The sequence below is a fragment of the Nyctereutes procyonoides genome, unplaced genomic scaffold (assembly GCF_905146905.1).
Source record: "Nyctereutes procyonoides isolate TBG_1078 unplaced genomic scaffold, NYPRO_anot_genome, whole genome shotgun sequence".
NCBI classification, from domain to species: domain Eukaryota; kingdom Metazoa; phylum Chordata; class Mammalia; order Carnivora; family Canidae; genus Nyctereutes; species Nyctereutes procyonoides.
The window spans coordinates 36,088,099-36,113,386 of record NW_026575120.1 but is presented as its reverse complement, the minus strand read 5'-3'; the positions used below and the strand labels follow the sequence as shown (position 1 = coordinate 36,113,386).

General features: G+C 49.6%; 1 protein-coding gene across 3 annotated transcripts; it reads left to right on the top strand.

Annotated features, from left to right (window-relative positions):
- Positions 1 to 1,086: 1,086 nt before the first annotated feature.
- TCAF2 (TRPM8 channel associated factor 2) lies at positions 1,087 to 25,288 on the top strand. 3 transcript variants are annotated; one of them, XM_055335363.1, is made up of 9 exons: positions 1,112 to 1,159; positions 2,637 to 2,763; positions 3,387 to 4,032; positions 15,396 to 16,387; positions 16,678 to 16,775; positions 17,787 to 18,000; positions 18,319 to 18,558; positions 19,466 to 19,803; positions 22,485 to 25,288. In XM_055335363.1, the coding sequence occupies exons 3-9, from the start codon at positions 3,410 to 3,412 to the stop codon at positions 22,731 to 22,733; spliced, it is 2,754 nt and encodes a 917-aa protein (XP_055191338.1). In that variant the 5' UTR covers positions 1,112 to 1,159; positions 2,637 to 2,763; positions 3,387 to 3,409; the 3' UTR covers positions 22,734 to 25,288. The 3 variants fall into 3 exon arrangements, with proteins under 3 accessions (XP_055191336.1, XP_055191338.1, XP_055191337.1); XM_055335361.1 differs by lacking the exon at positions 2,637 to 2,763 and having other exon boundaries at positions 1,087 to 1,159; XM_055335362.1 differs by lacking the exon at positions 1,112 to 1,159 and having other exon boundaries at positions 2,424 to 2,763.

Genomic DNA, 25,288 nt, shown 5'->3' with positions numbered 1-25,288 from the left:
GAGGCCCCCGAGACCACCCAGCCCAGGCGCCGCGCGGGGGCGACTCCGGGGGCGTGGCCCCGCCCCTCGCCCCGCCCCCATCGCGTCTGGCCCCGCCCCTCCGTCGGCCACACCCCGCCCATCCGGCCCCCAGGCGGTGCACTGCGCCCCACCGCCCCCCGCGCACCCACAGCCCGCGGGGCCCCGCCCCGGCCCACCCCTAGCCCCGCCCCCACCGCGCCTGGCCCCGCCCCTCAGCCGGCCGCGCACCCCGCCTACCCGGCCCCCGGCGGTCCGCTGCGCCCCGCCAGCCCCGCCCCCGCCCCGCCCCCACCGCGCCTGGCCCCGCCCCTCAGCCGGCCGAGCACCCAGCCTACCCGGCCCCCGGCGGTCCGCTGCGCCCCGCCAGCCCCGCCCCGCCCCGCCCTCGCCCCGCCCCCACCGCGCCTGGCCCCGCCCCTCAGCCGGCCGCGCACCCAGCCTACCCGGCCCCCGGCGGTCCGCTGCGCCCCGCCAGCCCCGCCCCCGCCCCGCCCCACCGCGCCTGGCCCCGCCCCTCAGCCGGCCGAGCACCCAGCCTACCCGGCCCCCGGCGGTCCGCTGCGCCCCGCCAGCCCCGCCCCCGCCCCGCCCTCGCCCCGCCCCCACCGCGCCTGGCCCCGCCCCTCAGCCGGCCGCGCACCCAGCCTACCCGGCCCCCGGCGGTCCGCTGCGCCCCGCCAGCCCCGCCCCTCGCCCCGCCCCACCGCGCCTGGCCCCGCCCCTCAGCCGGCCGCGCACCCAGCCTATCCGGTCCCCAGGCGGTCCGCTGCGCCCCGCCAGCCCCGCCCCCGCCCCGCCCTCGCCCCGCCCCCACCGCGCCTGGCCCGCCCCTCAGCCGGCCGCGCACCCAGCCTACCCGGTCCCCAGGCGGTCCGCTGCGCCCCGACAGCCCCGCCCCCGCCCGCCCTCTCCCCGCCCCCACCGCGCCTGGCCCCGCCCCTCAGCCGGCCGCGCACCCAGCCTACCCGGCCCCCGGCGGTCCGCTGCGCCCCGACAGCCCCGCCCCCGCCCCGCCCTCGCCCCGCCCCCACCGCGCCTGGCCCCGCCCCTCAGCCGGCCGCGCACCCAGCCTACCCGGCCCCCGGCGGTCCGCTGCGCCCCGCCAGCCCCGCCAGCGCTGCACATCCGCCTGCCGCTCGTGAGTCCGCCCGCCCGAGGGCCCCGGGGTTGGGGCGGGACCGAGCCGGGGACACTGGTGCGCCCCGGGGGCCAGAAGCTCCCGGGAACGTGCCCTGGGCCGGCCTGTTCCTCTTCTCAGGTCCAGAGTTTCGTTTCGTTTAGCTAGACTGCTGCTTTTTGTCTCAAAACGCACTTACTTGGGGGTCGGGAGCCCGAGGGAGCCGTGTGCTCGGGTGTGTGCGTGCCCGTGCAGCGCACCCCTCCTCGGGAGAGCCGGGGGCCGGGCCCGCAGGGCCTCGGGCATCTCCTGCGGCGGGGGGTCGCCTCCCCGGGCGCCGCGGGGCCCCGGTCGGTGCTTCGGCTTCCTGACCTCTTCCGCGGCTCTCCGCCTCCTACAGCCGAAACCTGAGGTCACCCACGCGCCCCGTGACGCTGCGTGTGCGCGTTGGATCTTTTGGGAATTCACTGTCCTGGGAGCATTACTGAGGAACAGGCGGTCAGACGGGAAGGGAAGTTGGGGGGTGGAAAGGAGCTGGACTTGTACAGGAAATCCAGGGCATGTTCAGGGGTGCCGCACCTGCTGCAGGTTTGTAGAGAATGTAGCAGGAAAAAGAGTCTGCAAAACGGGGGGGCGGGAGGGGAGGGTCGAGGCCAGACCTGGGTGGCTTTCAGATCCAAGGCAAGGCTCCCAGCTTTTACCTTTTGGGGACTGGATGAAATTGGAGAGTTTTTATTACAGAGAGGAGCGGATAGGATGGCTTGAGGAAGACCGTGGATGGGAATCCGTCCTGGGACTAAAGCCAGAGCCCTGTAGTCTAGGTGCCAGTGCAGGTGATGTTCCAGGGACCTGGTGACGGAAGATGAACAAAGTGAGGGAGGCAGCTGGCTGGCTAAGGAAACAGGAGAGAGGAAGGAGGGAGGCAAAGGGAGAGGAGAGCTTTGGTGTCTTAGGTTCATTTCTTCCCCCAAAGTACAACCTGCTAGAAGAACCTGAGTCAGGTTGTTTGGGATGTGAGCCCAGAATGCCAGAGGGAGGACGTGGGAAGGGAGAGACCAGGAAGGAGGGAGGGGAAGGGAAGGGCATAGGGCTGAGCTGTTTAGCCTGTGGGCAGCTGCAGCTTGGAGCTGTGATGAGGAACTCCAGAACGCACCTGGGGACCACCACACCTGGCCATGCGTCCCCGACACCCGCCCCCCCCCCCCAGTGTCGGCTAACCACCACTTCAAAGCTGCCCCTGTGCACCTGGCCAAGTGACAAGGCATTCCAGCGCTCAGGAGATTCCTGCCTGGTGGCTCCTGAAGTTGGAGGTGGGCCGAGGGGAGTGGACGGGGCACCCGGAGTATGGCCTTTGTCACTTGGGGGAGCCAGAAAGGTCAGCATAGGGACAGACCCTCATGTTTCCTCAGCGCTCACCGTGTGCTCACAACAGGGGGTTTTCATATGCATTCTCTTCATCAAAAACAATCCTCCTGGGGGTGTATGAGTCTCTTTTTAGGAATGGGGAAACTGAGGCTTAAGTAATTTATCCAAGAGGAGCTGCTTCAAGGAAATAATCAGCTCAATTTTAGGCACCCTGAATTTTAAAAGACCTCCGGAAACCACAGAATGCTACCCACCTACAGGTGAGGGCTGACATGATAAATTGGGAGGTATTTCAATTCATTTAGTCAGAAGTATCCCCCAAAATGCAGTTTCTGGAAGGTCACCTGACCTTTTTGTCCCCAGAGATGCAGTGCAATACCAAAGCAACTTCTGCACACCAGTTCTCCCCTGCACACCAGGCCCCTCCCTGGGCCACTCAGGTCCTGCTCTGCCTCACCCGGCGCCCTCCCGCCGCCCCGCCAGGTGCTGCTTTGGGCTGGTGTCCTCTCCTCCTGAAGCATTTCAGATCTTGGTGGAAATGTCAGTTCCAGCTCCACAATCACTCCTTCATCTAGTCCTTTCCTAACATGCGATCTAGATTCTCCAGTTGCCTGATAACCCATCACTGGTTTATCTTCTGAAGTTACTAATTGTTGATACTTCCTGTATCCGTTTATGTACCCGTTATTGTCCTTCCCCTTCTGAAATAGCAGGTTCACGAAAGTGGGGCCCTTGTCTGCTATGTTCCTTGCTATATTCCCAGGGGTTGGCCCACAGTGGGGAACCCAGTAAATGGCTTTTGTGTGAATGCATTTGTTGTTGTGTTTTTCACTCAATCCTTCATCAGTTCTAAGCCAAGTTGAGTCTTTGGTTTTCTCTGCAGCATCTGCAGCAGCCAGTTGAACCATGGTGACAACTCCCACCAGGGCTTTCGAGGCCCTCATGGATGGAGTGACCAGCTGGAATGTCCCCAAAGACCCCATCCCATGTGAACTGCTTCTTATTGGAGAAGCCGCCTTCCCAGTGATGGTGAATGACAAAGGACAGGTCCTCATTGCTGCCTCCTCTTATGGCTTAGGCCGCCTGGTGGTGGTGTCCCATGAGGGCTACCTGATGGATGCTGGCTTGGCTCCATTTCTTCGTAATGCAGTGGGTTGGCTCTGTGCCTCACCTGGGGCTCCCACTGGAGTGAACCCCTCCCTGGAATCATTAGTAACTATCCTGCAGGCCTGTGGGGTTCAGGCACAAGTTCAGCCAGACCTGGGGGCCCCCCTGGGGGTTTACTGCATCAATGCCTACGATGATAAGATGACTGCAGAGCTGATCCAGTTTGTGAAATGTGGAGGTGGCTTGCTCATCGGGGGCCAAGCCTGGTATTGGGCCAGTCAGCATGGTCGTGACAACGTGCTGTCCAGGTTCCCTGGGAACCAGGTGACAAGTGTGGCCGGAGTGTACTTCACCGACATCTATGGGGACAAAGGCCGGTTCAAGGTTTCTAAGAAGATACCCAAGATCCCACTCCAGGTCAGGTGAGTATTTCCCCACAGGGAGTCTGACACATATTAATGATAGTTTCAATCTCCTCTTCAGTGAGCTTCCTTTTTTCTTTCTTTCTTTTTTTTTTTTTTAAGTAGGCTCTGTCCCCAACATGGAGCCCAAAGCAGGGTTTGAACTCATGACCCTGAGATCAAGACCTGAGCTGTGATCAAGTGTTGGATGCTCAGGGGCCCCTGGGTGGCTCATTCGGTTGAGCATCTGACTCTCAGTCTCGGAGTCTGAGAGTTCAGCGTAGAGTCGGCTTGGGATTCTCTCTCTCCCTCTCCTTCTGCCCTTCCCTCTACTCATGCTTGCTCTCTCAAAAATAAATAAATAAAATCGTTTAAAGAAAAAAGTGGACACTCAACCAGCTGAGCCACACGGACACCCCCGAGCTTCCATTTTAATACACGTGATTAAAATGTGTATTAATTTTAATTTATAAAATTAAATTATATTTTAATTTAATTAAAATTAAATCCACTCTATTTTGGAACCACCAGAAGCCAAACACAGGATGATGAAAACACACCGAGGCCCGAGGGGGGCTGGGTTCTCACTGCTACTCCGTCCTGTGGCCAAAGAGAAGAGCTGCTCTCACTCACCTCTCTGTTTCCCGTGTCTAGCACCTGGGGTGGCGAGAGCGCGTATCAGTGTCTCTCAAACAGATGCAAGAACGCTGTTGTGGGAGCACTACCGGGTGCCAGGCCCCGTCCAGCGGACCCAGCCTTCCCTCCTGCTCATTTATATTCCAGTGCAGAGTTAGGCAACTGAGGAAATGAATCGATAGAAACTCTAGCGGGTGCTGATATGCGCTACGAGGAAAGTAAAGCATGACAAGTGGACAGAGTGACAGGGAAGGGAGGGGAGGGTACTTAGGGTCATCAGAACTAGGTGGTGTTTCAAACAGAGACACTTAATACAAGGAATTGACTAAACAGAGCTGAAAACCTCTACAAGAGACAGCACGGTAGCCGAGGGCTTAGTAACAGCTGGACTGACTGGGTGTCCCTGGAGCCCAGGTGCCGAGTCACCTGGTGGACGCTGGCGCCATGTGAGGCCTGTCTAGCAGGATCTGGGACCCCAGATGTGGGGGCTGTCCGTGGGACCTGGGGTCTCAGAGGAGATGCCCCAATTATCAGCAACACAGGCTGAAGAGAGAGACAAAGAGCCTGGCTCCTTCCCTCTGCCTGCCTGCCTGCCTGGCCTCGGGCCTCTACCTCTGCCTTCCTTGGGTGTCCCCACCAGAAGCCAGGGAAGGGCAGTTCTCTGAAAAGCCCAGCAGGCTGGAGAACCGCGGTGACGAGTGGGTGTGAGTGCCAGCAAGCAAGTGGCCGGCTCGGAAGGCCTCTCTGGTCTGGTCAGGGGACCCCTGAGATCTCAAAGAATTTAGGGAATGAGCCTTACCAACATCTGTGAAAAGAGAACTCGCAGGGAGGAAAGGAGGAGGCCTGAAGCCGAAGCCCACCTGCTTCGTTGCAGGAACATCAAGGAAGCTGGTGTGCCCGGAGCTGAGTGAATGAGGGCTCCCCAAGGGAGAGGATGTGGGTCAGAGGAGTGACAAGAGGTACTTCTATTTCGAAAGGAACCCTTCGATGGAGACCAGGCTGCAGGAGGCAAGGGTGGAGGCAGGAGACCCATCGGGAGGCTCCTGAAACAGCCCACCCAAGAGGGGCAGGTGGCTCAGGGTGATAGCAGCGGAGCTGAAGGTGACATTCGGGACCCGATGGGTGAACATGGAGTAAGAGGGCAAAAAGGAGCGAGGACTTTGGGTCTGGATGCCTTCAAGACTGGTGTTGCCATTTAAGGAGCTGAGAAGGCAGCTCAGAGGAGACGGGGCGTTTCATTCTGGACACTTGGGGTTTGGGATCACATCACAGGTGAGATCGGTGACCAACTTTGGCCACATGTGACGGAGGCCTCACCACAATGGATTGCCTGTGCAGGAGTTAATCTTGTGTAACGTGAAGTCCAGATAGCTAGGCCTGTGGCAATGACAGGCTCATTCATTCTCCATCTTTCTCTGCTCCGCCTGCACCCCTGCCCCTGCCTTCATGGCATAATCACCTTTACCTTTATGGGCACCAGGTTGCCCCTACCACTTCAGGCGCTACACCTACACCCGGGCCAGGAGAAGCTGGGGTATCCACACCCGCTGCGTACGTTCCTTTTGATTCAGAAAATAAAATATTTTCTGGAAGCCCTGACCATTAGACTTCCTATTATATGTCAGTGGCCCAAACTAGCTCAGCTGGCCAGCTCTGCTGCCAGAGGGTCCCGGGGGGGTGTGGTGGGGGGGTTTAGAAAAGCACTGGCAACTCTGAAGAAATCAAGATGCTGATAGAAGGAAGGGCATATGCGTGGTGATGAGCAGCTGGCAGTGCCCTGGGCCGTCAGCCCCAAGCCGTGTGCGCTTGGACCTCCTTCCCTGTGACAGGGTGGGAGGGGATGGGAGGTGACAGGTTACTCAGAAACATCAGGGTGGATCTGATCCGCTCCAGCCCATTTTTGCTTCTAATTCTCAGGGACAAACACCATAAGTCTGACTCCTCTTAATTGTGCCAAAAGCTCTGGTCCAGCTTATTATAGCTATTTTTCTTTATCTACACATATCTACAATAAAATATTTTCTGGAAGCCCTGACTGTTAGACTTCCTGTTATATGTCAGTGGCCCATCTCTGCTGCTGAATCAAAGTTATATTTTGTGTCCCTTTTGACTTTCAATTACAGAAAATTTCAAACATGCAAAAGTAGAGACCTTCATAAGAACAAAGTCAGTTTTACTGGAGCACCTGGGTGGCCCAGTGGTTGAGCATCCGCCTTTGGCTCAGGTCGTGATCCCAAGGTCCTAGGATCGAGTCCCTTGTCAGGCTCCTCATTGGCAGCCTGCTTCTCCCTCTGCCTATGTATTTGCCTCTCTTTCTGTATCACTCATGAGTAAATAAATAAAATCTTTTTTAAAAAATCAGTTTTACTGATAGCCCCACCCCATTTCACCCCAGATTACTCAGAAGTAAATCACAGACATCAGATTTCAATATGTATGTCTAAAGGTATAAACATTTTTGAAAACATAACCACAGGATACCGTTGTCACATCTAAAATTGTTAATGATTCCTTAATGTTATCATGTATTTCCATGATTATCTTTTTTTGTTCAAAGTTTGTTGAACTTGGTATTTATTAAAGCCCAAATATTTTGACTGATGGTTATGACTTTTATATGAGTTGCCTAGCCAACTCTTCTTATCTCTTGCTTTGTTCTATTTTTTGTTGAAGGAAGTAGGTACTTTGTCTTGAGCAGTTTCCTGCAATCAGAATTTTGCTGATTACATCCCTATGGTGTCATTCAATATATTCCTTTGTTCCTTGTATTTTCTGCACACTGGAAGTTAGATCTAGATTCTATGGCTGGGATTGGCAAACTGGCCAGTGGGCCAGCCCATTTTTGTAAATAGGTTCATCCGAGGGACGCCTGCGTAGCTTAGCAGTTGAGCATCTGCCTTCAGCTCAGGGCATGATCCCGGGGTCCTGGGATCGAGTCCCGCATTGGGCTTCCTGCGAGGAGTCTGCTTCTCCCTCAGTCTGTTTCTCTGCCTCTGTGTCTCTCACAAATAAATAAATAAAATATTAAAAAAAAATAGTTTCATCGGAACACAGCTATGCCCATCTGTGTACCTACATGTTGTCTGTGGCTGCTTTGGAGCTACAGGGGCAGAGTTGAGGAGTATCAGCAGAGACCAGGTGGCCCACAAGCTTAAAATGTCTATTACCTGACCTGTTAACAAAGTCCCCTACACACACCCCGATTTAAGAGGCTTGATGAGATTTATGTTTGAATTTTTGGCCTGACCACTTTAGAGTGGTACCATGTTGTGTGTCCACAGGATGGAACATAACATCTGTTTCTCTCACGGTGACATTAACAGTCATTAATAATCATTGCCTAACCCTAGATTCATTAATTCATTAGTGGTTATAAAATGATAGGTTTAAAGTTCTAGCATTTCTTTTATTTAATATTTAGAATATTTCTATAAAAATGAACTTCCCTTCCTCCACTATTTGCTTCCTGCACTATTTTCCTGTGGTCCAGTCTGTGGAGGGAAGGCAGGATAAGGGCTGGATTCTGCTTCTCTTCCCCTTTTTAACCGGTTTTCCGAGCACTGGTTTGAGTGGATCCCTGGAATCTTCCAAAGGCCTCCATTGTGAACTCATGGATTGAAACACATAATAAATGTGTTTCATCTTAGGTTTGGCCATTATGAGCCTATTCACAAAAAGGCTCCTGAAATTTATTTTTTGAAGATTTTTTTTATTTATTTGAGAGAGAGAGAGAGAATGGGCATGGGCAGGGGAAGAGAGGCGACAGAGGGAGAAGCAGACTTCCCACGAAGCAGGGAGCTGGATGCGGAGCTTGATCCCAGGATCCTGAAATCATGACCTGAGCTGAAGGCAGACGCTTTACCAACTGGGTCACCAGGCACCCTGGAACTCCTGAAATTTCTGACCCAACCTTCATGGACTTCCTTGTTTCCGTCTCATGGTCAACACGTTCCTGCCCCCGACCTAAGAGCAGCCATTTCTCCAAGGAACCCTTACCTCTTTGAGTGGGAAATGGTGTTTAGGAAACAAAGTCTGTTGGGTGCTCACTGCTCCTGGGCTGATCATTGTTTCCAGGCCTTTTGAGTGGGCTGAACTAAGAAATAAGTATTTTTAAAAGATACAAACATCAAGAGTTCATACTGATGCTTCAAATTCAACTTCAGGGCTACAGGGTTTTATTTAATTGAACAATCTTACATCTGTTTCCTTTTTACCCCTTGATGAAAAATGTGAGCTCTGAAAAAAGTAACTTAATGACTACAATACATACGTAACGGTCGCTAAATAATGGTACTGCCAGCACAGTTAAAGATGATTTTCAGCTCCTTTCATCCCTATGATATATTTTATTAGGTATATAAAGTCAAATTACTATTCTTTAAAGACACTTAGACTAGCTCTCCTCTTTGTGGTTATACCGCTAAGTGGACACACATGAGATTCATTTAGATATTTTACCCTGCTTTTTGGGAGTTGCATTTGTGAATTAATATTATTGTAAAAAATATTATTGTATTATTGTATGTATAACATAGCTGTGTGGGTCTACAGTAAAATATTAAGCCAATATTTTATCCCTATTCCCTTAACATAATTTTCTTCTCTCCCTTTAAAAAAAAAAACAAACTATCTTTACTCCACTCTTGGTTGATATATGAACACACACACACACACACACACACACATACACTTGAAAAAAGGTAATAGTATACCACACTTATTTTTCTCCACCTTACTTTTTTTTACTTAATATTATTTTCTGGAGATGGCTCCATAGTAGCCTATAGATATTCACTATATATTTTATTACATTGAAATGTATGTGTGCCGCATAATTTATCCAGTTGGTTTTTTACTGACAGACATTTGAGTTTCTAGTATTTAAAATTTTTTTCCAGTATTCTTTTTCTTTTTTAAAGATTTTTTTTTTTTACTTATTTATGAGACACATAGAGAGAGAGAGAGTCAGAGACACAGGCAGAGGGAGAAGCAGGCTCCATGCAGGGAGCCCGATGTGGGACTGGATCCCAGGACTCCAGGATCACACCCTGAGCCAAAGGCAGATGCTCACCCGCTGAGCCACCCGGGTGCCCCTTTTTCCAGTATTCTTACTATTACATCTATCCTGCAATAAATTCCTATGTGCATATGTCTTCATATTTTTACCATATCACTGCAAATAAGATTGGTGAGTCAAAGGAGAAGTGCAAATGTAATTTCTGCTAAACATTTAATTCCCCGGAATTGGGTTCCCCAGGAACCCAACTCAGGAACCAACACAGTGTACAGGAAGTTTACTAGGAGGGACTCTCCAAATCAATGCCTATGGGGGAAGGGGAGATGGAAGGATTGGACAGGAGAAATTGGGCGGTGAGGTAGATACTTAGTAGCAAATACTTTTAATGGTATTTTCACTATTAAGTAAAACACTGGGAAAATTCTAAGTGTTTAATAAATGGAACATTGCTTCCATTATTATGGTATATCTTACTCTTCAGCTCCTTAAAGACTTATTACTTAAAGAATAAGAAAATACTCAAAATAAAATAAAATTAAGATATAAAATTAGATTCAAATGATATGCCAAATTTGTTAAGGCAAGTGTATGTACGTAAGTAGAAAATAAAATACTAGAAGAAAATAAAACAAAGTTTTAATAGTGTATCTCTAGGGATAAGTTGATAGGTGATGACTGTTTTCATCTTTAAACATTTCTGTCATCTCCAAATTGTCTATAACTATAACCTGAGAAAATTTTATATTACTTCTCTGCCTTTTTATAAAATCTTAAACAATAGGAAACATTTCCTCAAATTATACTTAAGATGTCGGCTCGGATTCAGTCCTCCTTCACCTGGCATCACCTTAGAGGTTTTTAGGGAACTTCTCTGCCAGCAAATCTTGGTGCAAAGCTCCTGGACTGACCCAGCAGGTTTGCTAACTTCAGGTTCCTGCTGGAGGCAGGAAATACTCTGTCTGCCAAGGGGAGGGACGGTGTCTAAAAACCCAACAGAAGATAACTCTCAATGTCCTGTCCCCAAGGGCAAGAGCTGACCCACACCTGTGGTTATGTACCCAGGAGGTCACTGCCCTTGCTTTCATATGCAAGGTCAGATCCAAAGGCAGTCACTGCTTTTATACCAAGACACAGTGGAGTCTAGGGAAAACATTACTCCCAGAACAAGAGCTCAATACACAACAGCTCTAGACCGGTAAGGTCTAGAATGTATTAGGAACTGCTCACATGAAGGTGACGCCCTTGCGTCCACCCCTGGTTGGGAGGAGTAGGCCTAGCCTCAGGTCCCCAAAGAGTGGAAGGGCTATCCCCAGCAAGTGTGTATCCACGCATCCCACATTCATCCACCTTCCCAGGTAATACGGAGGTTGATATACTTCTACTTTCACTTTCTTGTTTCCTGAGGTTTACAGCATGCACTTGAAGGCAAAGATCACCTGGGTCTGCTGCTGTCCTTGCTGGGGATAGTCCTTCCCCCTCCCCCCATTCCCACTCCCAGGTGGGATGTGTGTGGCATTCCTCAGGCCCTCCTGGCTGCCCTAAAGGGAAAAACAAATGCTTCCCTAATAGAGATCACAGTCCAGCAAGACAGGAGTCGCCCTCAGTTTACAAATGTCTTAGTGATTTACAAGAAGGAAGCGTTCTTATCCATAACCTAACTTCCAGAAGGAAATGCCCGACTATTTTAATGTCAATGCTTAACTAGAGGGAAAACCAACCTTAACTGGACAATGGCAAGGCCTCCAGTATCTTGGAGGTCCTCCTTCACATATGAAAGTTCTTTGGAAAACCTCCCTTTTCCTGATCTCCCCCAACTCCAAGTATATAATCAGTTAGTTGCTCCTCACAATCCCTTTCCAGCTCTTTCTGCCCACAAGTCCTGTCCCAGTGCTTTTTTTTTTTTTTCAAGATTTTGTTTATTTGAGAGAGAGAGCAAGAGAGCACAAGTGGAGAGGGGAAGAGGGAGCTGCATACTCCCTGCTGAGCAGAGAGCCTGAGGACTTGATCCCAGGACCTGAGGTCAGGACCCTGAGATCAGGACCTGGGCTGAAGGCTGATGCTTAATCGACTGAACCACCCAGGCACCGCTATCCCCATGCTTTAATAAAACCATCTTCTTGCACCAGAGACATTTCAAGAATTCTTTCTTGGCCTTGGGTTTTGAGCCCTAAAGTCTTTCCTGCATCAATCTGAGGTCCCTCTGAACACCACCACCTCTCATTTCCCTTCTTCTTCAGTGCCTCCTGCACTGTCTGCTCTGAAGGGACACATTGCATTTCCTTTTCTATAAATGCTGTATTATTTGCACCTTCACATCTGTTTATTTATCTAAATATTTATTTATTTATTTATTTATTTATTTGGATGGGGGTGGGCAGAGAGAGAGAGAGAATCTCAAGACTCGCTGTGAAGTGTAGAGCCTGATGCAGGACTCAATCCCAGGACCCTGAGACCATTACCTGAGCCCAAATCAAGAGCCAGATGCTCAACTGAGTCACCCAGGCGCCCCAACCTTCACATCTATTTAAAGCCTCTTTTGCACAAACTGTACGTGTTGATTGCCATATACTCACCTATGGGCTTAATCCAAGGACTCAATAATTAAAGGAGAGTTTCTGCTGTGTGGACAACACTGGCTGTAGGGGCAAACCACCCTGGATTTGCTTCCCATTCCCACCAGTTATTAGCTAAGAACCATGGAGCAGCTGCCTAACTTTTTTAAGCCTCATTTGTAAAGCAACGATAATATATTTCAGGTTTATCATGATTTAAAGAGAGAATCCAGACGTGTAGATGCCTCACATATATTAAGCCTCATTAAGTAATAGCTACTTTCAATATTTTTCAGACTTCAATATTATAACTAGATAGTATACAAGATTTTAAATATTGGTAAATAGATCATCTGAGATCATTCATATTGCCCTTCTAACATTGTCAATCTGTTGAGAATTGCCTCATGTCCCATCCATCTACCATGCTTGCTCCTCCTTCCTTCTTTTTTCTTTTGAGAAATATCCCATCTTCTTACAAAAATATTTCTAAAGGAATTCAAGGTTACTGTGAAAACATACAACAGAAATATGTAGAAGAGAATGGCAGGTTGTCTTCTATCCCAAGCCTCTGAACTAAGGTAGCTACTACCACTCTGAGAAGTTTGATGCAGATCATCTAATTTGCTCATCTGTGCATGTGTGTAAGCCAAAAATTGGTATTTTTATTTAATGTATCATGTTTGAGAAAGTCTGTTTCTTTCTGTATATTTATGTCACAGATTGGTGGAATATGGCATTCTGGGCTTTCTGTTGTCCTCAGAGTTTGGAAGACTATTGCCCTATTGTGATCTGGTTCTAATCAAGTGTGTTTTTATTCTGCTCGAATCATTTCTATCCTCTTTTTTTTTTCTCTCTTAATGTTACCGACTCACTGGATGGTGAGAGAGCCACTACCATCCCAAACGTGACTATGAGGTCATCAAATTTTAATTTGCTTTGCAGCAGTTTTTGCTTTCAGTGCTGTTTTTAAGATCCTAAAAACTGATGAAAATTGTATCTTTGGTTAAGTGTAACTTTTACCCATGGAAAAATATTCATCTTTGTGTATTTTAATTCTTTCCTCTTTGAATTCAGTTGCATCTCTAATTAATACTAGCACTTCTGATTTCTTTTTGCAGTGTTTTCCAGATATAGCTTTGTTGCTATATAGATTTCCTCACTTGCAGCCCTTCTGGATCCGTTTCAAGTCTGTCTTTTACAAGCAGCTGATCCCTAGATGTTCTTAGCCCAATCTAAGAGCCTCTGTCTTTTCATATAGAAATTTAACCCATGCATATATAGTGATAACTTCAGTGTATCTCTTACTCTTGCCTTCTTACTTTGTTTTTATGCTTTGTTTCTGTCTACATCCTTTCTTCAGTTTTCTCTATTCCTTAAATTCCCCAACACATTTGTAGATTATACATTTCATTCCTATTTTTCAAGCAGTTACTTTAACATTTTAAGTTTAATTTGTGATTTTTAATTACCGGAGAAAATGAAATTTCTTACATTTTCCTTATTTGAAAAAAAAATACTAATGAGGCTAAAGCCACCTTGACCATCTCTTTCAAAACCAGCCCTGTCTCACTATCCACAACCCAAAAAAGTTTATTGTGGTTTTACCCTGACTTTCTTGACATTTACGTTGACATATATTAACTTTGTTTTATTTTTGTCTTATGTCATCGGCATCACCAAGTTCTGCTATTTTAGAATTTTTTTTTTGCTCAGCAGAATGTTCTGGACATCTGTCCATGTTAATTTGCATGGATCTACTTGCTGTTATTAACCAGTAAATAACAAGCCATGGTATGGTTAATGCCAGTTTTTTATTTGTTCCTCCCTTATGCTGAAGAGAAATTAAGGAGAAATTGTACAAGAGGAACTTTTTTCAGTAATGTTTTGCTACTTGAACAAACTCTTTTTAACGTTTTATTTTTAGAATGAGACAATAAAGTTTTATAAAGGTAATTAAAATTATCTATAATCCCACTAGCCAAGATGGTCATTGAAGACATTTTGGTAAATATGCTTTAGATTCTGCTTCTATGACTGGTTTGATGTTTTCTATTTGTCTTTTTTGTTTTGTTTTGTGTTTTTGGTGGTTTATGAAAGTTGGCTTATTTAGGGCACAGTTTCTTGGAATCTGATTTTTAATTTTTTTCCATTAAGCATTTTCCAATATTATTTAATAATTATTTTAATTACCACATGGTAAACCATATACAGTTAACCATAACTTATTTAACCAATCCCCCATTGTTTGACATTTAGAGTATACAAATTGGTTTTTAAAAAAATCTTGAAATACAGACTTTGAATTTATTACATTTAGACCATTTCTCAATAAAAAGTGGAAAATAATTTCATCAGATTTAAGTGATAGTGCGTGTTTGCATACATCTTTAAGTGTAGTACTAACAATTTACTTGTGTTTCTAGCTCAGAGCTAGGAATTTGATGTTTCCACAGCTTTTTTTCCCCAGAAAATTAGCTCTGAGAAATGTAGGAGTAGGATCACTTTCTCTAGGAATGGACTATTTTTTTCTAACCTATTTATATGTTTAATTACTTAAAAAGACATGAAAGTCAAGTCAGAATATTCAACACTCATTTGACTAACATGGGAAGAATTCCTGAAAGTGTTTACTTGGAGAAGATGGACTTGAAGATGTGCACATAAGGCCACTACCACACTCCTCAGTATCTCATCAAAGCTTTTTTTTTTTTTTAAAGAATTTATTTACTTATTCATGAGAGAGGCAGAGACATAGGGAGAGGGAGAAGCAGGCTCCCTGCAGGGCTCCATCCCAGGATCCCAGGATCACAACCTGAACCAAAAGGCAGATGCTCAACCACTGAGCTACCCAGGTGCCCCATGTGTCATCAAATCCAGGACCACATCAGTTATAAGCAGCACCGTTATCTTATATGTCACCAAGAGCAAACACTCCCAAGTAAACAATGATATGCCATCAGTTGGTTGTTAAAAGGTAAAGAAAAATGCCTTAGACTCGAGAAAGTAAACGGCATTACCTACTCAAATCCTAGCAGTTATTAGGGAGAACGAGGGGATTGGCATGAACGAGGTCATCTTTGCACCCCTGCCCAGATTGTGAGTTTGTCTACCTTGTGAGTTTGTCTAAGTGCTTCTCTGCCTGACTGTCGCCTCTCTGTCCCCGTGTCACTTGCCAGGTGTGGGGAGGATCTCAGGCAAGATCAGCAGCAGCTCCTGGAAGGGATCTCAGAGCTGGACATCAAGACGGGGGGAGTCCCCTCGCAGCTGCTGGTGCACGGCCCCCTCGCCTTCCCTCTGGGGTTAGACGCCTCGCTGGGCTGCTTCCTGGCAGCCGCCCGCTATGGCCAGGGCCGGGTAGTCCTGGCTGCCCACGAGGGCATGCTCTGTGCTCCCAAGCTGGGGCGCTTTCTGCTCAATGCTGTGCGCTGGCTGGCCAGAGGCCAGCCGGGCAAGTGTGGGGTGAACACGGGTCTGGAACACCTGTGTGCCCTGCTGTCGGAGCATGGCCTGGAGTGCAGCCTGCAGCCCCACCTGACTCGGGACTTGCGCGTGTACTGCTGCACGGCCTACAGCGACCAGGAGGCCCGGCAGCTGCGGGAGTTCGTGGCCGAGGGTGGGGGCCTGCTGATCGGGGGCCAGGCCTGGTGGTGGGCCTCCCAGAACCCGGGCCGCTCCGCTTTGGCTGGTTTCCCCGGTAACGTCATCCTCAACGGCTTTGGCCTGAGCATCCTGGCTCAGACTCTCCAGGCAGGCCGGTTCCCTGCCCCGACCCCCGAGATGCGGGGCTACCACTTGCGCAAGGCGCTGTCTGAATTCCAGGCTGCGCTGAACCACGGGGCTGGGGACTTGGGAAAGCGCTGGCTGGCGAGGCTGGGAGCAGATGGCGCAGCCTTCCTGCAGATCCCTGCAGAGGGGGTCCCTGCTTACCTATCCTTGCACCGACTGCTGAGGAAGATGCTGCGTCTGTCGGGCCTCCCGGCCGTGAGCCCCAAGCGCCCCGTGGCTAGCGACTCCTTCGAGGCTGCGGTGCTCTGCTTGGCCACCGAGCTGGCACGTGCCGGGACCGACTGCTCCCAGCTGGTGCAGGAGCTTGGGACCTGGACCTGCAGCTCCAGTCCGCACCCCTCCGAACACCCCATCACCGTGGAGATTGATGGGAGCAACCCAGGTAGAGAGCAAGGAGCGCACCCCGAGCATCAGACCCTGGGGGAAGCGGGGTGGGGGGTCCCGGGATCGCAGGACACTGCAGGTGCTGAAGCTCAGGTGGGGCAGCTTCACTGTCTCTCGTGTGCTTTGGGGAAGATGGGGTTGGGGTCCTGCTTGGGAGGGCTTGGGAGGGATGTGTGCGTACGGGAAGCATGGATGAGTTGAGGTAGGCAGGGGAGGGGCTGCGTGTCCGGGAGGGGTCGCGAGGCTCCAGGTGCAGCAGAACTCAGCCTGTCCTCTGGCTCTTGGCAGGCAGCTGTGATTCCTGGGTGAGCACCGGCCTCTACCTGCCACATGGAAAAAGTGCAGAAGTCTCGCTGTCGGAAGCCGCAGCCTGTGCTGGCCTGAAGGTAAGGCCAGAACGCCCACTGCTGACACCCCAAACCGCAAAGCCACACCTTGTCCTCAGCTCACAGCAGGGCTGCTGGGAGGCCAGGAAGGGACTGCTCTGCCCATTTCACAGATTTCATAGATGAAGCAGCTCAATTTCAGGGAGCCTAAAGGAGTGACCTGGTGCCAGAGCTAATTTCAGGTATTCAAACCCAAGCCCCTGGATGTCCATGTATAGTAATTTTACCTCCCCAGGGGGATGTGAGGGGGTCCAGCACCCGTCACATCCTCAGGACCACACCTGCTTCACCAACAGCACACGGCCTTTCTGCATTATACATCATTATCTAGGCACCCAGAGGGTGTGCTTCATCTAGTCACAAATATAGGCCCTACAGACAGAATTAAAACTGTCCTGCCTCAGCTCTGAAGGTCACTTCCTGTTACAGGGGCGTCATTTGCTTACATTAAACTTAAGAAAAGTAACCCCAGGACTCCAGACAAAACAGCTTTCAACCCATCTGACCCCGAAGGAGAGCCCTTGACAAAGGGAGAAGTGAGAATCAGTCCTCCTGGCTCAGGCCAGATCCCGCCGCCTCTGGATGGGTGGCCTCCTGTCTGTGCACAAAGGGTGGGCCACGATCCCCTGTGGCTCATCCTGGCTTTGGAGTCACCACATGGGCTTAGCCCTGACATGAGAGCCTGGATTCCACGTGGTACAGAGGCACTGTGGGGCCCTAGTCAGTTTCTGTCTCAGGGTTACCCTCCCTGGTCTATCTGGTGACAACCCATTGTTGAGTTGTTTAAATCCCTAGAAGAATGGTTTTACATCCCCTTCGGTCCCTATGACTTTTGAAGTACGAAAATTCCATAAGTTTCCATGCATAGCTCATAGAAGGGGGAAGCTGGTGTTTTTCTAAGACCTGCCATTCACTCAGCACACACATAGCACCCCCCCACCACCCCCCCCACCCACACACCACACCACAGGGACCTAGTTCCTCCTACACATGGTGGAATCACCTCCCCAGGTACAGATTGGCTGCCACACCGATAACTTGACCAATGCCAGCAAGCTGTCTCGAGCCCCTGTGGTGACTCACCAGTGCTGTATGGACAGGACCGTACAATCCATCTCCTGCCTCTGGGGTGGCCTTCTCTATGTCATTGTGCCAAAGGGCAGCCAACTGGGCCCCATATCTATCACCGTCAAGAGGGCTGTGCCTGCCCCCTACTACAAGCTGGGTGAGTGGACTGAATGCTAAGGGTCTGAAGAAGGGGTGCTGGGGATGCCACCATAGTTATGGACTGCTTGCTAAAGGGGGGTGGGAGTAGGGATTGGCGACAGAAAGCAGAACCTTTCAAGAAATAGTGGAGGTGGGAGCTATGGCATACCATGTCCATGGAGACACCTGGGCAGAACCAAGGGGAAGGTCTGGAGGCCTGTCCTTCACTTCATAGCATGTAGACGACATGTAACTAGTTCATTATTTCATTGTCCTCCTCCTGGAGTTCAGGGTAAGTTGGGGAAATGGGTAACAGGCCCATGATATTTATTCCCAGGTAAAACCTCTCTAGAGGAGTGGAAGAACTGTATCCAGGGGAGCCCGGCTCCCTGGGGAGAGCTGGCAACGGACAATATCATCTTGACGGTGCCAACTGCAAACCTGCAAGCCCTGGAGAACCCCGAGCCTGCACTCCGCCTCTGGGATGAGATGATGTGTGCTATAGCCCGGCTAGCAGCCCGGCCTTTCCCTTTCTGCCGTCCCGAGAGGATTGTTGCTGACGTGCAGATCTCAGCCGGTGGGTGCTCCGGGGGTGTGCTCCCAGTCAGTGGACACCACTTATTCATTATTTTGTCTTATTTAATGTCCCATATGTAAAAGGCATAATCTTACCGGTAAAGGAAAAAAAGACATAATAGACATAGACCTTGATGGGGATGCAAAGATGTTCCCATGTGAAAAGGTGAGTCCTTTACATCTACAAAGTGAGATTTCACAGGATAGCAGAACAATCTCAGGGGGTAAAAAATCACTACCAGGAGTTCACAGACAGCAATGAGCCTCCTCTTCATTGTTTCAAGGAGATGTTAAAACAGAAATATTTTTTCAAACGTAAGTCAGAGTTGGCAATGGAAGGAAGGAGTAGGGAAAGAAGTTTATGGGAAGTATTGAGAGGTTTCCGGGAAAGAAAAAGAAGGAAACGCGTTTCTGACATAGAGAACATTCCTTTAGACCTCACTTTTCTTCTCTTATAAAAGGAGAAGATCATCTCTGCCAAAGAGTATAAATCTGTACAGTGGGTGGCTTACACGGCGGAAGAACTGACACGGCTCTGACCCCAAGGATCCCAAATCCAGACATGGGACGTAGTGCTGCAGACTCACACGATAGGAAATGCACAAAATAAAGCACTGAACTGTAGTGAGAACAGCTGTGTAAAGTGTATTCGTCTTCTTCAGGGCCGGAGGGGGAGGAGGACATAACCCTGGCGTGAAAGGCTGGGAAAGGGGCTGGGAACTGTTCAGTTTCTGACCAAGTAGAGCAAGCCATCTGCTTTCCAATCAGCATGGACATTCTGGCATTCCTGGGGGCAGCCAGGATGGTAAGGAAAAGTTACCCTGCAGAGAGGAATGAAGGGGGATGGTTTGTGTCCCCCTGCCCCACTGACCCCACCATTGCCTCATCTCTTCCTTCTGCATCATCAGGCTGGATGCACTCCGGATACCCCATCATGTGCCACCTGGAGTCAGTGCAAGAGCTCCTCAATGAGGCAGGCATGAGGAGCACGGGTCTGTGGGGACCCATCCATGAGCTGGGTCACAACCAGCAGCAAGAAAAGTGGGAGTTCCCGCCCCACACCACTGAGGCCACCTGCAACCTCTGGTCTGTCTACGTGCATGAGACGGTCCTGGGCATCCCCAGGGCTCGGGCCCACCCTGCCCTGAGCCCTCCAGAACGAGAGAAGAGAATCCGAACATACCTGGGCAAGGGAGCCCCTCTGTGTGACTGGAATGTGTGGACAGCTCTGGAAACATACCTACAGGTACGGAGCAGAAAGTCAGGAAGGGCATGGGGGACCAGACTGCATAGTGGGGTTTCTCTAAGAGGAGGATACTGACACTTGTCCCACTGGCCTCCTATCCTTTGTGACATTTGGTAAGAGGAAATGAAAAGTATTCTGGAAAACAAGTAGAGAAAATACAGCCTACTGGTCTACTGGTCACGAGCAGAAGTTCTGAGTCAGTCATTCTTGAGGTTGGAGCCCAGCGCCTCCACTCACCAGTTTTGACCATGGTCACCAGATAAGTGCTCCAGAAGGGGGAGCTGTTTTGTTGTGCTCCGTTGCTTCTCACCTTCCTTCAGGGCATCAAGTGAGTGTTGCATCCCTTCAGCCCCTCATTGTAACAGTGGTGTGTCTCTGGGACAACGTGTTACAAGAGGCTTTTTTAGGAGCTCATTGTTGTCAAGGTCTGACTTCAGTTACCCACTTGAAACCGAATGAATAAGTGAGGGGCTTCCCTGGGTGGCTCAGCAGTTTAGCACCTGCCTTCGGCCCAGGGCATGGTCCTGGGGTCCCGGGATCGAGTCCTGCATTGGGCTCCTTCCATGGAGCCTGCTTCTCCCTCTGCCTGTGTCTCTGCTTCTCTCTCTCTCTCTCTCTCTATCTCTCATGAATAATAAAATACACTTAAAAAAAAGAAGAAGAAGAAGTGAATAACCAACCAAGCCAATGGGAGAACCCCAAAGTCCTGAAGCAGGTGGGCTTCCTGTGAAAGGCACACAAAGCCCTGTCCCTCCCCTGACCTGCACTGAGCATTAATGTCTCCGAGTTGTCCCCAGATCGGACCCCATGTGCGGTCCGCCACAGCCCTGCAGGAGAGTGGTGTCGCCCATTTCTCCCAGAGGCAAGTGCCAGGTTCCAGAATTTCAGCAGCCTCTCCCGTATCGCTCGTTTAAATAACGGACCCAGCGCCTAAAGTAGGGAGGTAATGACAAGTCTCCGCCTTTGGCACTGCCACACCCTCTCAAGTTGTTTTCTTCCCCGTGTTTTCTATGAGTGAATGGAGACAGCTCGAGTCCACGAGATGACTGTGCACCGCCTCAGGCCTGTGTCGTGCAGCCACTCTGAGAGCCTACAGGGAAACACACTAGAAAGGCCGTTTGCCACCAGAGTGTCAGCAAGAGCCATACATGTGCCCTCCCCACCCACCCACTCACCAGGGAGCCCTGAAGATCATTTTGCAGAAGCTATGGAGAGACCCATCACCTTGGAGTCCTTGGTCTTGGGATGGGCAGACACCTTCGGACTCCTCCACCTGCCCCCTCCCCCCGTCACCTTCTTGCAGGTGCTCCCTACCTTTCTCTGTCTTGGCAAGAGCCTCCTATGTTGTTCCAGCCTCTTGCCTCCACCCCCACAGTCCATCCTCCAGCTTACTTCCCAAATAACCTCAAAATCTCACTCTTCAAGTGGTCTCCTCCACATACAGAGTAAAGTCGAAGCCACTTGGCAGGGTGCAGAAGGCCCCGCATGGCAGGCTTGCACCAGCTCCAGCTCCCGTTTCTCAGCCTCCCTAGTTGGCCTCCCTAGTTAGCCTCTACTGCCTCCCTCCTGCCCCCGAACACATCTTCCGCCTCAGCTTCCTACCCACCAACCCCCATGTTTCCTTCCTGTGGCCGAAACGTGCTTGAACATTTTAACCCATTGCCTCTCTCACCTGTCAAAATTCAGCTCTATTGCCCTCTGCTCCTGACATCATTTCCTTTTTTGGTAATTTATTTACACATCTGTCTCTCCCACTGACCCGTGACCTCTGGGAGAACAGGAGCTCTTCATCACTTTTGTGACCAAATATCAGTGTGCACCATACCTGGCACACGGTAGATATTTAATGTCGTGTGTAAGAAGAGTTTAATGTGTTGATGTACTAATAGTGATGTGCAGGAGGACGGTCAGAGCCCAAGGCAGTGAATCAGAGGGAGGCCTTGACTTCAGGATGTCATCTGTCCTTAGGTTTTACACCCCAGAGTCAGAATTCTCCTCCTGGGACACCCCAGGATCCTCGTGCGTTCCACATCTTTATTAGCGAACAAGGGCCTCCTGCCCGTGGCTTTCCGGTGGGCCACCCCTGCGAGAACATAAGTCACTGCCCTTTTGAGCCCCTGGTGATGTGCCTGCGTCTTTCTTGTTTTGCCCCAAAGCGAGTGTTCCACAGAGCAAAATAGTAGCCTTGACGACAGTTACCGGTCCGAGATGGCTGTATAAGAACGGGGGCTTTACTATGCCTGGGAAGTGTTGGAAGTCCCCAGCCTTTAGGATCCCAGAGACCAATCATGAAAGACACGAGGGTTTCCCACCTCAGTTGGGCTCAGACCCATCTGATACCTAGGAAAACACTTAGGATCTGGGGATATAACTTATAAATTAGAGATAATGATAATAACTGTCATTTACTGAGTATTTACGTCTTTTCAGATATTAGCTTCCCTGTGAGGTCCCCTCCTAAATTCGGGGGCTGTTGGTTCAGTGGCCAAGAGGTGGAATGCACCAGCGGGATTGTATTTATGTGCAGGGGTAGGATGGGGAAACAGAGGCAAATCACAGGAGGGAAGTTCATGAAAGATCAAGGGGAAGGAATCACTGTGACTGAGACATACTTTGAACAGGCGTGTTGCAGGTACTATGACAAATTGGCTCCTCATCCTGTCTCTTCTTTCTGTTCTCAGCTGCAGGAGGCCTTTGGGTGGGAGCCCTTCACCGAGCTCTTTGCAGAGTACCAGATGCTCTCTGGCATCCCCAAAGACAAGGCTGGCAAGATGAATCTCTGGGTGAAGAAGTTCTCTGAAAAGGTGCAGAAGAATCTGGCTCCATTCTTTGAGGCCTGGGGCTGGCCTGTCCAGAAGGACGTGGCGAATAGTCTGGCCTATCTGCCTGAGTGGCAGGGAAACCCCATGCGGGTAGACATGCATCACTAGGAGTAGACGAAGTGTAGCAAGGTGGCAGACAAGACCAAATGACACCAACTTTCTCAGGAAAATGCCCTCGTTGCTGTTCCCCTGTTTATACTGTCACTGTCACCTACTTGTTTCACCATCTAATTCTCCAGCAGAGGATCTTAACGTCTGTGCATCTTAAGATCCTACGGGCTCTTGGCTTCTACTTTTGACCATCAGTTCTTTCTTTTCTTTTTTTAAAGATTTTATTTATTTATTTGAGGGAGGGAGAGAGCACACACAAGAGAGCAAGCACAAACGGGGGGAAGGGCAGAGGGAGAGGGAGAAGCAGACTCTGCTGAGCAGGGAGTCTGACGACGCAGGGCTCGATCCCAGGGCCCCGAGATCATGACCTGAGCTGAAGGCAGATGCTTAACCACCTGAGCCACCCAGGAGCGCCTTGACCAACAGTTCTAAAGACCATGAGTTTCCATAATAATCTCATCCCTGCTGAACTTGAACACGGCTACTAATTTTTTTATGCTTTGGGAAGTTCTCTAACAGCAAAAGAGACAGGCTGGTATAGAGAGCCCTGAGCGGCTTCGGCTTTATGGAAAATCCCTTAAGGTCTCTGTACTTCTGTATTCTCATCCATGACATGGGGATAAAAGTCTGCCGTTTGATGGCAGTGAAGCGTTCATCCACTGCGACACGCATACACATGCAAGGGCTTTAGCTTTGGCCAGGGCTCATGGTGGCCTGTGTGTCCAGTCTTGTGTGGACACCCTGAAAACCGAATCCCACCTCAGAATTGGCCACCTTGAGATGGGCGTGCAGTCCTTGTCCGTGTAGGAGTATTTAATGCATATCAGTGTTGTTCCGGACACGGTACTAATGGTCCTAGCCTGTGTTACGTTACTGAGATCCTGTCCTGTCTCATGTCCTTTCTCCCACCGCTGGAAGGATTCTTGGGTATGACACAACCCGAAGAATGGTGTAAACTCAAAACAGATGATATAAGGGGCACCTGGGTGGCTCCATCAGTTAAGCATCTGACTCTTGGTTTCAGCTTTGGGTCATGGTCTCAGCGTCATGAAATCAAGCTGCCATCAGGCTCTGCGTTCAGACAGAGTCTCCTGTTCTTCTCTATCTGCTTCTCTCCCTGCTTGCTCTCCCTTTCAAATAAATAAAATCTTTAAAAAAAGAGAGAGAGAGAGAGAGAGATGGTATAAACTCAAACTGGAAGACATAGAGCCACTTGGTCTTCTTGGTTAGTTGCCCGTTCTAGTACTTTTGTTTCAACCAAAAGTAAATGTCACAGTAGCAAACGCTACCAAGTCCACCAGCCTGTTTGTTCCTAGCACGAAGCAGGCGGCAGACCCTTCTGGTCACTACAGAATCAAGGCACAGGTGTTCACAGCAGCCATGCTGAGAAATCCACGTGCATGACAGGCTCCACCTGGGAGCAGGAGTATAGCCGGCGCAGCAGAGCAATTAAGCCATAACACAACCTCCCTGAGCTCTCTCATAATCCATTCCAACCCATCCCCAACTCTCTGGCTACGTGGAGTTCTCACTGAAGCTTTGTCTCCAGGATTAATGAATGAGGTGTGGCCATTTTTCTCTAGCTTGATTCTGAACCATATTTTTGCTGTTTTGAATATCATTCCATGAGCCGTGTTCAGAGTAGAGTGGCTCCTCAGAAGAACAATGACCGGTGGAAGTCTTCTTCTGGATCCCGTCCTCTTCCTCCTGATTCTAGGATAATTTCCTTCTATTTTAATCTTATCCTTTGCCAGGTGCTTTTCACTTGAAAGTGGCTCAATAAACATTTGTGAAAAGAAAGAACAGTAATGACACGTAGCACACAATGAGCAGTCCGTGTGTCCCAGGCATTGTGTGGGCTGTTTTCTGAGTCATCTCATGGAACCCTCACAACAGACCTTTGAAGTAGGTTCTATTATTATCCCCACATCAGAGTTGAGAAGACAGATATTTAGGGATATTAAATAACTTCTGAAGTCACCGAGCTAATAAGAGGAAGAGTTGAACCCCCAGGGCTTGAGTGGAACTACCAGCAATGAAAAAAAAAAAAAAATCATCCTTGAAGGATTTATAATTAAAACAGAAATTCACCTAGAAAACAGAAGCTCGTCAAACTTCTGATTTGCCTCATGTTAACTACTGAATTTTTGTTAAATATCAAAGTTAACCTCCCAGAAGGCATTAGTACCTGATTTTCTGGTTGTCTCTGCATATGATTAGCCTCTCTATCGGTAGGGAAAGGATTTGAACCCAGGAAATTCAACTTCAGAACTGGTATTCTTAACCATGATGTTAAGGAGGAGAGCACAGGTGGATAATACTGGGTTTAAGAGGTTGCCATAGAGACAAAGACAAAACCTGACTCTTCCTCAACACTCTGCAGTGGGAACTGGAGCCTTCCCTTCTTACAATTCTAAGTTCACAATTACTTGTAAGTGTGAGAATCTCAGGGTATTTATTCCGTATTCCAGAGTGTATTTAATGCTCACAAGGATGTTAATGGAGCCATGGTGAATCATCAATAAATGCTGTTTGCCAGGAACTGTTATAAA

Coding starts and splice junctions, on each gene's coding strand:
- TCAF2 (XM_055335361.1), top strand. CDS start 3,410: ATGGTGACAACTCCCACCAGGGCTTTCGAGGCCCTCATGGATGGAGTG. Junction 4,033..15,395: donor AAGATCCCACTCCAGGTCAG/GTGAGTATTTCC, acceptor GTCACTTGCCAG/GTGTGGGGAGGATCTCAGGC. Junction 19,804..22,484: donor CTCTGGAAACATACCTACAG/GTACGGAGCAGA, acceptor TTCTGTTCTCAG/CTGCAGGAGGCCTTTGGGTG.